We start from the raw sequence: 13265 nt of genomic DNA, 5'->3' as shown, positions 1-13265 counted from the left end.
AAAAACAGTAAGTCAGGCATGCTGTGGTGTGGTTATGACCCAACAACTTACACAGCCTCTCTAGAGGCTACTTACCCAGGATTGTGAAAAGTAATCACTACTTTTTCTAAAGAAAACAGGAAGAAGCAGAAATGGTTTACTACCTAATTCCCCAGGAAACAGCCTGGTAGTCTGAAATTACGAGCTTGCCGTTTTCCATCCCAGCAGTAGTTTAAAATAAAGACAGTAACATTACTAAGATTGACAAAAGTTGGAAAATTGAAAACATTATTCTGCACATGTCAAGAAACCAAAAAAAAAAAACCACCAAAGAAAAACAAAAACACACCCCAACCCTCTTGGTGAATAACTGCATTAAACTATATTGTGTTCAGTTGTGTCCAACTCTTTATGGACCCATGGACTACAGACTGACAGGCTCCTCTGCCTATGGGATTTTCCAGTCAAGAAAACTGGAGTGGATTGCCATGCCCTCCTCCAGGAGACCTTCCCGATCTCCTGCATTGGCAGGCGGGTTCTTTACCACTAGCGCCACCGGGGAAGCCCCACTGAGCAGGTTGTGGGGAGGGAGGGTTAGTACTGTGATTTTTTTTTTTTTTTTCCAACTTTGAACAGTGAACAAGGCAAGCCCCGGTTGTCTAATACAAATCAGAATGTCAAGAACTGAGGCAAGATGACAAGGCAGCTCAAACAAGGAGCACTGAGCCAAGCGGGAGCTGTGGTTCAGGATATTCAGGAAGAGCATGCCTAAGGAGGAGACCCTGAACAGGGCCTCGACAGTCCTGCAATTAGCAGTCTTCACATATTGATTTTCTCTGTTCCCAGGCATTACCTTTTTCACAAGGCTCCACACAGGCTCCAGATAGAAAGAAGAGCTCGTTAAGTAATGTGATCTTAGTCCCCAGGCCTCAGATGGAGCAAGCAGAGGTCTGGGGGTTCATAAAGAGTTTTTCAATGGGTTTTTGAGCACGCATGTTTTTAAAAGAATCAAGTTCCAGATATTCAAGGTCCATACTCTTTCCTAAGAGCAGTCTATCTTGGAAATACAGGACATGGGGACTTCCCTCACAGTCCAGTGGTTCAGACTTCACCTTCTAATGCAGGGGGTGCAAGTTCCATCTCTGGCTCGGAAGCTAAGAGCCCACATGCCTCATGGCCCAAAAAACCAAAACATAAAACAGAAACAATAGTATAACAAATTCAGTAAGGACTTTTAAAATGGTCCACATCAAAAACATTTTTTAAAAGAGAGAAAGAAAGAAATACAGGACACTTAGCCCTTGAGGGCAAGGAAACTTCTCGGCCATTCTCAGTCTGTGCTGTGTTCCCTGAACCCCAAGAAAAGGTAATTTGAAATATAGGTGTAGATGTTGAAAAAGTGTAACTCTAAAGACCATTCTCAAATAAGTAGTTTCCAATTCCTTGTTTTCAACAAAATTGAAGTGGGACCTAATCTAGTTGTCAGCTGACAGAGTATTCAAATGTTTTACAATAATGATTCTGGCATATAACCAGAAAGGCATTCAAAGAACTGAGTGAGACATATGATGAAACCCCAACCATTCCCATCTACCAATGTATGAGAACTATGTTCCTCAGTACCTATATCTTTAAAAACAAAACTTGGGAAGAGAATTGATGGTGAATCTTGTCTCATTCAGGCAATAAGTAATATTCATTCACGGACACCCGACTAAACTCACTAAGGAAAATGTGATGCATTCACAAAATCTTACACTTAACAATTGCTAATTAAAATATACTGCTATAAATCAATGTGATTTTAATTTAGTCTAAAAGAAAAAACTTATACCCAAACCTTAAGGTTACAAAACAGTTTTAAAATTTATTTTTAATTGCAGGATAATTGCTTTACAATATTGTGTTGGTTTCTGCCATACATCAACATGCATCAGTCAAAGGTATACATATGTCCCCTCCCCCTTTGAACCCCCCTCCCTCCTCCCTCCCCATCCCACCCCTCTAGGTTGTCTCTCTGGCTTGAGCTCCCTGAGTCACACAGCAAATTCCCGCTGGCTATCTATTTTACACATGCTGATGTATGCTTTTCCATGCCCCTCTCTCCATTCATCCCACGCTCTCCTTCCCACCCTGTGTCCACAGGTCAGTTCTCTATGTCTCGAATTTACATTGTTTTAAATCACAGTTTTTTATAAGGAAGCAGAAAGGATCATCACTAAAAAATTTTCAAGTTCAAAAATATATTACACTGGGCCCAATTCTATGGGAGATGTGAAATTAAAACAAAAGTTAGAAAGAATAAGGAATAATATCAATCTTCTTACTGCTAAAGAGTTTATTAATGTGGTTCTTAAATAGATGGTGGTATACAAACTTCCAGTTATAAGATAAATAAGTACTAGGGACTTAAGGTACAACACAATAAAAACAATTAACACTGATATATGTTATACGTAAAAGTTAAGACAGTAAATCATCATAAGGAAATTTTTTCTTATTTTTGAATTTTGCATCTATATAAGATGACAGACATTCACTAAACTTATCATGATAATCATTTCATGATGTATGTACCCAAATTATGCTGCACATCTTAACTTGTAAACAGTTATATATCAATTATACCTCAGACTGCAAGAAAAAATACCAAAAAAAGAAAAGAAAAAGGTGGAAGAACAGATACATAATGACAGTGAGTATTAAATGACTAGTTTTCAGTATATATTTATTTTATGTTGGAAATTTTATATTCTGAAACAATCAGAACCATTGATTTAAAAGTTCATAACAAAGTACAACCTCTTACATAATTTATCAAAATATTTTTAAGCAGGCTATAAGCAGGAAGTTTCGAGGATCAGTTGCCTTTGTTGATAATGAAAACATGTAAAAGAAGCAATGGCCAGCGAGAAAAGCAGACCTCCATCAGGTACATTAGCAAGGAAGGATAAGGATGCCAAAATAGTTACAGGGTTGGAGCGGCAGTTCACAGCAGCAGGGGAGAGGGCCAATTCTGTGATTACCAAAAGCTAATCTCAAAGCAATCTTCTTTTGGGACACTTAAGCACGTTCAGTTTCTAACCTAATTTATTTCAAGCTTTCTGAAAATAGGAGCAATGCAGTCTAGAGGCTGTCATTTGAGTTTGAGCTTTAATAGGCTCTCAGTCTCTGAGAGCTGGCTGACATGATGCAAGTGACTCCCTTCAGCCACAACGAAAGAGCAGGTGCCTTTGACTGCCAGTAACTTTGATTTGCCATTGTTTCTTCTTACCGGTTCACACTAAGCTTGAACACCAAAGTCAGAGAATTCCATTTTACTAAGTAAAATAGTAGCAGTAAAAACGTCAGAAGCATCTAGTATTAATGACTGACTACTCATGCAAAGGATTTACATCTCTGTTTGCAAAGCAAAAATGTTTCATCCAAAAAAATAGCCTCCAAGTCTACTCTCCTTAATGCAATCATAAACAACTGTCTTATCTTTTACTGGACAGAAATTTGTATGCAGGTCAGGAAGCAACAGTTAGAACTGGACATGGAACAACAGACTGGTTCCAAATAGGAAAAGGAGTACGTCAAGGCTGTATATTGTCACCCTGCTTATTTAACTTATATGCAGAGTACATCATGAGAAACGCTGGGCTGGAAGAAGCACAAGCTGGAATCAAGATTGCCAGGAGAAATATCAATAACCTCAGATATGCAGATGATACTACCCTTACGACAGAAAGTGAAGAGGAACTCAAAAGCCTCTTGATGAAAGTGAAAGTGGAGAATGAAAAAGTTGGCTTAAAGCTCAATATTCAGAAAACGAAGATCATGGCATCCGGTCCCATCACTTCATGGCAAATAGATGGGGAAACAGTGGAAACAGTGTCAGACTTTATTTTTCTGGGCTCCAAAATCACTGCAGATGGTGACTGCAGCCATGAAATTAAAAGACGCTTACTCCTTGGAAGGAAAGTTATGACCAACCTAGATAGCATTTTCAAATCATAGACATTACTTTGCCAACAAAGGTTCGCCGAGTCAAGGCTATGGTTTTTCCTGTGGTCATGTATGGATCTGAGAGTTGGACTGTGAAGAAGGCTGAGCGCCGAAGAATTGATGCTTTTGAACTGTGGTGTTGGAGAAGACTCTTGGGAGTCCCTTGGACTGCAAGGAAATCCAACCAGTCCATTCTGAAGGAGATCAGCCCTGGGATTTCTTTGGAAGGAATGATGCTAAAGCTGAAACTCCAGTACTTTGGCCACCTCATGCGAAGAGTTGACTCATTGGAAAAGACTCTGATGCTGGGAGGGATTGGGGGCAGGAGGAGAAGGGGACGACAGAGGATGAGATGGCTGGATGACATCACTGACTCAATGGACGTGAGTCTGGGTGAACTCCAGGAGTTGGTGATGGACAGGGAGGCCTGGCGTGCTGCAATTCATGGGGTCGCAGAGAGTCGGACACGACTGAGCGACTGAACTGAACTGAATGAATCTAAAAATGGATAAAAGCGACTGACATAAACATGGAGCAAGAAAGCAAAGATCTGACACCCACAATAATTGAAAATGGTATGTGTCACCTTAAAACCTTATATCAAATATCAGGAAAACAGGTACGTGAAAAGGATCCACACATCCCCTCTTCGAATCTCAAAGTCGCTCCAGAGCTAAAATGCCTGGGCAGAGTTCAGGCTCTGCAATCTGGTAGTTGAGTTATACTGGGTAAATTACCTAACGTCTCGTAACTGTGCCTCAGTTTTCCGATCTCATACTAAGTGCTCAATAAATGTGAGTTACCATTAATATTACAGGGAAGAAAAAAATTTCCAATGACTGCCAACAGGCCTTGACTTACTCTGTTAATAGTTCATCAAAAAGATTAAACTAAGAAAATGCTAGTACTTGGGAATTTTTAAGTTAATGATTGCATTAAGTACAATATTACACTTCTAGCAGATACTCAATGAAAATAAGTAGCCTTACGACATGCTTACTCAAACTCCATAGATTTGGGGTTCACATCTATAGACGGAATGATTTAAGAGCAAATGCCTAGTAGGTTCAACATAATCAAGTTACTGTGGGATATTACATATCAAGAAGTTGTTTTGTTCTCTTTTCCATTTATAAGTCATGTATCCGTAGTAGTCGAAAGCAGAAAGCAAAGGGAACAGACAGTATTATACTCTGGAGTTAGGTACCTGGTCCTTACAAAACTAAAACTCTGTTGTAAATTTTTTCTTTCTAATCATTTCAATGAGTCTCCATTTGGGGTACAAACACACCGTAGGATATGAGAACAAGAAGTCAAAGGCAGCTTAACCAACTTTGTCCCGTTTAGTCTTTAGGCATCAAGAATGGTATTCTTAGCAAGCCTAAATAGGAACAGCACTTCAGAACCTGAGAAGCAGGAGTGATTCAGAGGCCACCAACCTAAACCAAAATGAAGGAATAATCTTTCCAACCTCTCTTCATCCAGCTCTACCTGAAAATATGATGGTGATAGCAAGAGTGTCTGCAGCTACTCCCCAGGTACCGTGCCAAGCATCTACGCTCACCGACACACTGAATCCTTAAACTGTAAAGTGAGAAAATACTACAAGAAAATAAGAGATGGAATTTTCCAGACCATTCTAAAAATTGATAAAAACCTGAAGTCTTAATAGTTACTACATTAGTGCAAATTTTAAATTATTCATCTCTAGATGATCTATCATTTTACTCAATTTAGTTCAATGAAGACCAAATACCAAAGAGACCACAACTACAATTACTGTTAAAACATGATCCCTGCAACCAAGGAGTGTCTGCTTTGTTCTCAGTAAAGCAGTAATTGATTCGCAAACATATGAGAAATAAAACACAGTCAAGGGCTGTGTGTGCTTAGTCGCTCAGTCGTGTCCGACTCTGCAACCCCACGGACTGTAGCCCACCAGGCTCCTCTGTCCGTGGGGATTCTTCAGGCAAGAATACTGGAGAGGGTTGCCATACCCTCCTCCAGGGGATCTTCCCAACCCAGGGATCAAACCCACACCTCCCGCATTGTAGGTGGATTCTCAAATGAGCCATCAGGGAAACCCTGGGCAAGGGCAGCTGGGTGTAAATCCCAGCTCTGCCACTACTGGCTACAAGAGCTTAAGCCAGACAGTTAATCTATAAAAACAAGATTTTATACATAGAAAATTATATTGTTTTGTTGTTCTAGTTGCTAAGTTGTGTCCAACTCTTTGCCACCCCATGGACAGTAGGCTGCCAAGGCTCCTATGTCCGTGGGATTTTCCAGGCAAGGATACTAGAGTGGGTTGCCCATAAAGTATGTATATGCATATAATAAATTTGTTATAAAGTTGAGATGGTTGGATGGCATCACCCACTCGATGGACATGAGTTTGAGCCAGCTCCGGGAGTTGGTGATGGACAGGGAAGCCTGGCATGTTGCAGTACATGGGGTCGCAAACAGTTCGACAGGACTGAGGGACTGAAGTGAATTCAAAGTTGTTTAAACTTCAAGTTGCTGTTAAAAAGTTGTAATAAAGTTTAATATACATTATGTTATAGAGACAAAATGTGATATATACAGTGTGCACTGGACTGCTCAGGTTCATTTCCTAGTGAGTTAAGAATTTCTTCATACCTCTCAAATTTTACTCATCATCTACCTTAATCAAGGTTGAATATGCCAAACCTAATTTTAAGCTTTTTCATTTTCTTCCAATTCTCTTTCTGTACACAACTCCTTTCTTTAGGGACATTCTATTATGCCCTTAAGATATTATAAATACTTCAGTAATAGGAAATTCTAACCAAAAATAAATTTTCACTCTATGCACATGGGAATTCAAAATATAAAGACGGTTTTGTACTACAAATGTTAAAATAACAGCAGAATAGTTCATAAAGACAGTGATGTAACTCCTGTAGCTAAGATAGCAATATAGTAAAAGTCTGTCCCCAAATCATTCCCTGCTTCAAGCTGTAAGACATTTTCAAGTATGAATGTGTGAATACGCCCGATTATACTATTAAAATTGAGACCTGACTGCTGAAACATTTACAGATTGCAAGTTCAGACAGATGAAGACCATGACCTCTGATTCCTATACATATATAATAACAGAGAACTACGTTATTAAAAAAAAAAAAACAACGAACTATGCATCTGATCCTGGCCCCAAATAGTATAGAGTCCAGCCCGTCGGGGTCATTCTTTCATTCAATAAACATTTTGAGACTACTGTGTGACACGCATTGCACAGGCAGTGAACAAACTGAGCCCCAAATCTCTTCTTTCTTACTAACATAAACATTTCTCTGCAAGGTCAGACACCAGAAACCACGCCCTGGCTGCCCTGCCCATCACACTGACACCGTACCCGAACCCAACGCGCCCCCTAGACTTGCGGACCCACAGGCTCGACCGCCGGGTTCTTTAATAACTGGGCCAAGAGCCCTTAGGTAAACTGAAGAAGCCCTCCGCCCCGAACCTCCGGGTGCGCAGCGGAGAGGCCGGCAAGGAGCTCATCCCAGCCGCGCCACGTGCACAGCCCGGCGCGCGCCCCCGCCGCCCTCCGCTCGCCGCCCGCCCGGCGCAGGCGCCGTCACCGCCCAACTGGCGCGCGCCCCGGACGCCGCTCCCGGTTCTTAAGTCGCGGAGGGGTCCCTCACCAGCCCCGGTCCCACGCGGCTGCGACCCCCACTAGACCCCTCCCGCCGTTGCCTCTTACCGGTTCGCTGGTCCTGGCGCCCCAGCCTCCCGGCTCCCGACGGCCGCCTCGCGGGGCGCCTCCTCCTCGGCCACCGCGGCCGCCCCGGAATCCCCGGCCGCGGCCTCGGCGGCCGCCTCCATCTCCACCGCCACCTCTCGCTACGGCGGTCCCGGAGCCCGCCCGCTCGCGGTCGCGATCGCCGCCCGGCCGGCCGCGGCCGGGTCGGCGTCCCCGGCCGCCCCGAGCTCCTCGCTCCGCCTGCATCTGGCTGCCGCCGGCGATGCTGAGCGCGCGGGAGCTGGCCGCCCGCAGAGACGCCCTTGCCCCACCGGAAACGGGCCCCACGGAGGAGCCGCGAGCGCCGGGCCTAGGTGTCAGCGAGCGCGGGGTGCGGGGCCGGGGATGGAAGCCGGCCGCGGCGGGGGCGGGGCTGCCCTGAGGCTTGGCAGGTGGGGCCGGAGCCGGGGCTCCGGGAGGGCCGAGGGTTTGTAGGAAAGGCCTGACCAGTGGGAGCTGCAGGTCAGGAGCAGGGGTGTTTCTGGGGGAGTGGCCGTGGTAAGTAAAAGGATGGGTTATAAAATAAACAGCTAATGTAATATGAATTCATTTTTTTATTAAAAGAATAAAGAAATAATGATATGGTGTATTTGCATAGGGTCTTTAAAAGTATATATCAAAATATTAGTGTTATTTTGGGACCCCTCCCAAAGTCCAAGCTTCTACTTCTCACCTTAGGACACGCTAATAAATTGAGAGATGAGTTGTTGGGGCAAGGAATAGCCACTTGGTGGGAAAGCAGCAAACCTAGAAGATGATGGACTCCCACCGTCCAAAGAACTGTCTCGCCTGAGCTAGCGTTTTAGGCACCCCACTCCAGTACTCTTGCCTGGAAAATCCCATGGGCGGCGGAGCCTGGAAGGCTGCAGTCCATGGGGTTGCTAAGAGTCCGACACGGCTGAGCGACTTCACTTTCACTTTTCACTTTCATGCATTGGAGAAGGAAATGGCAACCCACTCCAGTACTCTTGCCTGGAGAATCCCAGGGATGGGGGAGCCTGGTTGGCTTCCATCTACGGGATCGCACAGAGTCGGTCACGACTGAAGCGACTTAGCAGCAGCAGCAGAATACTAAAAGGGGAGGGAGTAAACTCAAACATTTACTGATTCCAGTCGGCCTTAGGAGAGGACTGCTCAGGCGGGTCTGGTCAGGATGTTTCTTGTAAGCTACACAAAGGCGTTTAATGCTCTTTACCTGGGAGGCAGGTAATGAGATGGGCTACTATATACAATTGAAGCTTATAGGCAACAGCCCTTTAGTGATTAACTTGTAATAGAATAAAAATGTTCTTCCGTATTACACTAGTGGTTAGCTGTGCTGAGCCTTTCAGTGAGTTAATTTTTTTTTTCCTTTTTTTTCCTGTTTAGTCTCCTGACTTTCACGAATGAATATGTGTAATTATTAAAGTTATACTGAACACTGAGTTCAGAAAGAGGTATGAAGAAGGTAAGGGAAGACCTTCAGGTGAGAGGCGGAGGCTGCAACAAGCCACTGGGAGTAGAGAGACAGGACCTCAAAAGAATTTTTCTGGAAGTGACTCCTTTAGCTCACACTTACTGAGTGCATGAGCGTTAAATTCTCTTATCAGCCCTATGTGGTAGGTACTACTGTCATCCTATTTTACAGATAAGGAAATATCCCTAGAGAAAGTAAACCACTTGTCTGATATGACACGACTATGGTAGTGGTGGAACGAACAACCTAACTCAGGCAAGCTCAGTCTGTTCATGTGTGTGTGTCAATGTCACTTATTTAGCAGAAAGTTTTGGGGGTTCACCCATGTTTTGTGATTTAATATTTTGTTCCTTCTTCTTGCTAAGCGGTAGTCCATTTTATGGATCCACTCTTAACTAAGGAGGAAAAGGGCAATTGGTTATATGGATACATGGGAGCCATTTTAAACTTTCTATTACAGAAACCACATAAAAATAATACAGAGAAGGGTTTACAGCATCCCTCAAACAATCGGTGTCGCAAAACATGTTTTCTTCCCAATCCTTTCTTACCCTTTTTCACATTCATATACAGTTAACACTACTCATTGCTTCTAATTATCTACTCTGTGTTAGGCACAATGCTTGAAGATTTTTTTTTTTTTTGAAGAAAAAAGCCACAGTCCTTGTTCTCCAGTGGCTCACTTCCCATAAGGAAGATAATAACTCTGTAGAGGGAGGACTGCACCATTGCACTGAGTACAGTGAGAGGTTCAAGGTGAAGGCCGGAAGGAAAAAAAGTTACACTGCCTAAATAAATGAGTTTTCCAGGGCTACCTGAGAAACAGACCCAGGAGCCAAAGGCCTGATGGTTGAGCAGGAGTTTGCCTTGTTGATAAATGGAAATAGGGAACTACTGAAGGATTGTAAACTGGAGAGAAACACAATCTTAAAGTAATACAGAGCATAGTTCTAAGTATTGATACTTCCCATATAGCACTTCCTATAAACCTCAGAGCAGCCTTATGAGGTACTACAGCATGCGTGCTATGTCGCTTTAGCTGGGTCTGACTCTTTGCGACCCTGTGGACTGTAGCCCATGGGATTCTCCAGGCAAGAATACTGGAGTGGGTTGTCATGCCCTCTTCCAGGGATCTTCCCAACCCAGGGATTGAACCCACATCTCTTATGTCTCCTGCATAGGCAGGTGGGTTCTTTACCACCACCTGGCAAGCCCCATTAGGTACTACTTGTGTTATCCATGTTTAACAGATGAGGAATCTAACACAGAGATGTGAATTAACTTCCAAGATCACAGAGCTAATGGATTGATTCCACAGCTAGTAATGGAATGATTGGAACCCAGAGCTGTCTGACTTCAGACTATGCTGTTAACTAACCACTATGGCTCAAACGGTAAAAAATCCGTCTGCAATGCTGGAGACCCAGAGTTCAATCCCTGGGTTGGAAAGATCCCCTGAAGAAGGAAATGGCAACCCACTCCAGTATTCTTGCCTGGACAGTTCCATGGACAGAGGAGCCTGGTGGGCTACTGTCCATGGGATCACAAAGAGTCAGACACAACTGAGCTACTAACTTTCACTTTCATACTCAGAAAACCATTCTATACAGGACAATCAGAATTCTAGGCAGCCCTTAGGAAACAACTGGAAGAGTCCAAGTGACAGATAATTAGGGCCTAAATTAAGTTGAGAGCTAAGAAAGAAAATAACCAGACAGATAGATGGGAGAACTGATAGGCTTCTTGTCCATTTCTAAGTGGGAGGTCAGGGTAAGAAGTTAGGGGTGATACCTAGGTTTCCTGTTTGAGTGACCAGGGAGTTCATGATGCCATTAGTCAACAGAGGAAATATAGGGTTATGAGAGGAGATGTGTCAGGATAATATTATTTTTTAAACATTATACTCTGCATTTTTCTTTGTTACTTCTTTGTCTTAATAATAACATTTTTGTCAATAGACACTATTACTTCTCACCCAATACATCAATTTTTCTTTCTTTTCCCTCTCTACTCTTCTCTGGTCTTTCCCCTTTATCCCCACCCTATCCTATTTTCTCTCTCTTTTTTAACCTTGTCTTTATTTGTGAAATTAAGACTGTCAGCGGCACTCAGAATTAAGTTATTCATTCTTATGCTAAACTCTCAAATTCACACTCCCATCCCTAGAGAAACACCAAACAGGCAGATGGGAATAGTAGCAAGAATTTTATGCTTTTCTTTTCACCCCATAAAGGAACTAACAGAAGAATCCGCTGGACAACCTGGGCTCTCATCCTCTGTGTGGCCAGGAGCTATAATGGTTTGGTACATTATCTTTCCTAATTGTACAGAAAGTTGGCTGCTTGAAACCAGTTACAGTGGGAATTTTTTTTTAATTATTTATTTTTGGCTGTGCTGGGTTTTCGTTTGCTGTGTAGGCTTTTCTGTAGTTGCTACGAGCGGGGGCTCCTCTCTAGCTATGATACGCGGGCTTCTCACTATGGTGGATTCTCTTGTGGAGCTCAGGCTCTAGAGTTCAAGCTCAAGTAGTTGTGGCTCATGGGCTTACTTACTCCAGGGCATGTGGGATCTTCCAGGACAGGGATTGAACCCATGTCTCCTGCATTGGCAGGCAGGTTCTTTACCAGTGAGTCACTAGGGAAGCCCTACAGTGGGAATTTTTATACCACAGAAACTGGCAAAATTAGGACTTTTGAAAGTGGGAGTGGAAACAGATAGTTAAATATTTATCAGCATGCCACAGGCTCAGGCTCTCCCTAAGATGAAGAGCCACATAATTAATCTCACACCAGACAGCACAAATCGGGGCTTCTCAACTTTGGCACATTTAGGGCTGGATAATTTTGTGTGTGGTGGTGGCTTGTCTTGTGCATTGTAGAATTTCTAACAGCATCCCCAGCCTCTACCCACTAGGTGCTACCCACTGGCAACCCTCCCTCCCCCAACTTATGGCAACCAAAACTGTCTCCAGACATTTGTCCCATGGGACAAAATCACCCTGGTTGAGAATCGCTAGCACAAATTGATTTAACTATATGACTGTCATTCTAGACACCTCCAAAATTATGAGGTTGAAAAGATCAGTGGGTTTTACATTAAGCCGACCTCATTAGGACATGGAGAGACTTTATTTGTGGATAGTTAAGAGCTAACATTTATTTTGTCCCTGGCAAAACTCCAAACACTTTACACAGGCTAAATTTAATCTTCATTAATATTTCTATGAATAATAGAAATACTATTTTTCCTACTTTACAGATAAGAAAACTGAGTCACAAAGGAGTTCAATCATTTGCTCAAGCTAATGAGTGACAAAATTGAGATTCATACCTGATCAGTCTGGTTTCAGAATCTGTGTTCTTCAGTCTATACTTCAGATGCCATCAGAAGTGCAGAAACTACATTACTTTGCCCTCCCCATCTATCAGTTCAAGGGTCTTTTCAATTAAACCAAGAGTGTTTAGGATATGGAGAATTCAGGGGTCTCCTGCTAATACCTAATTAGAGGACACCACTAGTAGAAATTCTTTTAACCAGGATGTTGAGTGTATTCTCATCTGATTATGATCCCATCGAAAAAGTGTCTGTCACTTACTACATTGCATTAAAAAAAAAATAGAGATCTTTTAGTTTTATAAATAACAAAGGGAAGAAGGGAAGGAGGATTTTCTGCTATTGCTTTGACTTGATAGTCCTGATTTTAAATATATGCCACTGCATGAATAAAAAATTCAGTTTTCCCTTAGGTAGTATTCATGAGATACAAAAGCAAAGTCCTAAATCACATAGGTGAATCCTTAAGAAAATAAACCACTCTTTGGTATATTTTTACATATATATGACCTATGATGTCAATTCCTTAAGGCAAGAGTTCTCAAAATGAGGGCAAGCAGCATAGAGTCACCTGGGAACTTAGAAATGCAAATTTTGGACTTGCCTGGTGATCCAATGGTTAAGAATCTACCTGCCAATGCAGGGAACATGGGATCGATCCCTGCTCCAGGAAGATTCCACACGCCAAGGGGCAACTAAGCCCACGCACCACAACTACTGAGCCTGTGCTCTAAAGCC

At 42.8% G+C, this 13265-nt stretch overlaps 1 protein-coding gene across 1 annotated transcript in view; it reads right to left on the bottom strand.

The window, feature by feature from the left end:
- The window catches only part of AVEN (apoptosis and caspase activation inhibitor), a 191848-nt gene extending 183824 nt beyond the window's left edge, over positions 1-8024 (bottom strand). Inside the window, exon 1 of the mRNA XM_002690781.7 lies at positions 7700-8024. Within this exon, the coding sequence (XP_002690827.4) occupies positions 7700-7945 (246 nt within the window). The 5' untranslated portion in view covers positions 7946-8024. The remainder of the gene's footprint in view (positions 1-7699) is intronic.
- Positions 8025-13265: the final 5241 nt, after the last annotated feature.

Source organism: Bos taurus, chromosome 10 (assembly GCF_002263795.3).
Source record: "Bos taurus isolate L1 Dominette 01449 registration number 42190680 breed Hereford chromosome 10, ARS-UCD2.0, whole genome shotgun sequence".
NCBI lineage: Eukaryota > Metazoa > Chordata > Mammalia > Artiodactyla > Bovidae > Bos > Bos taurus.
This window is presented reverse-complemented; position numbering and strand designations above follow the sequence as displayed.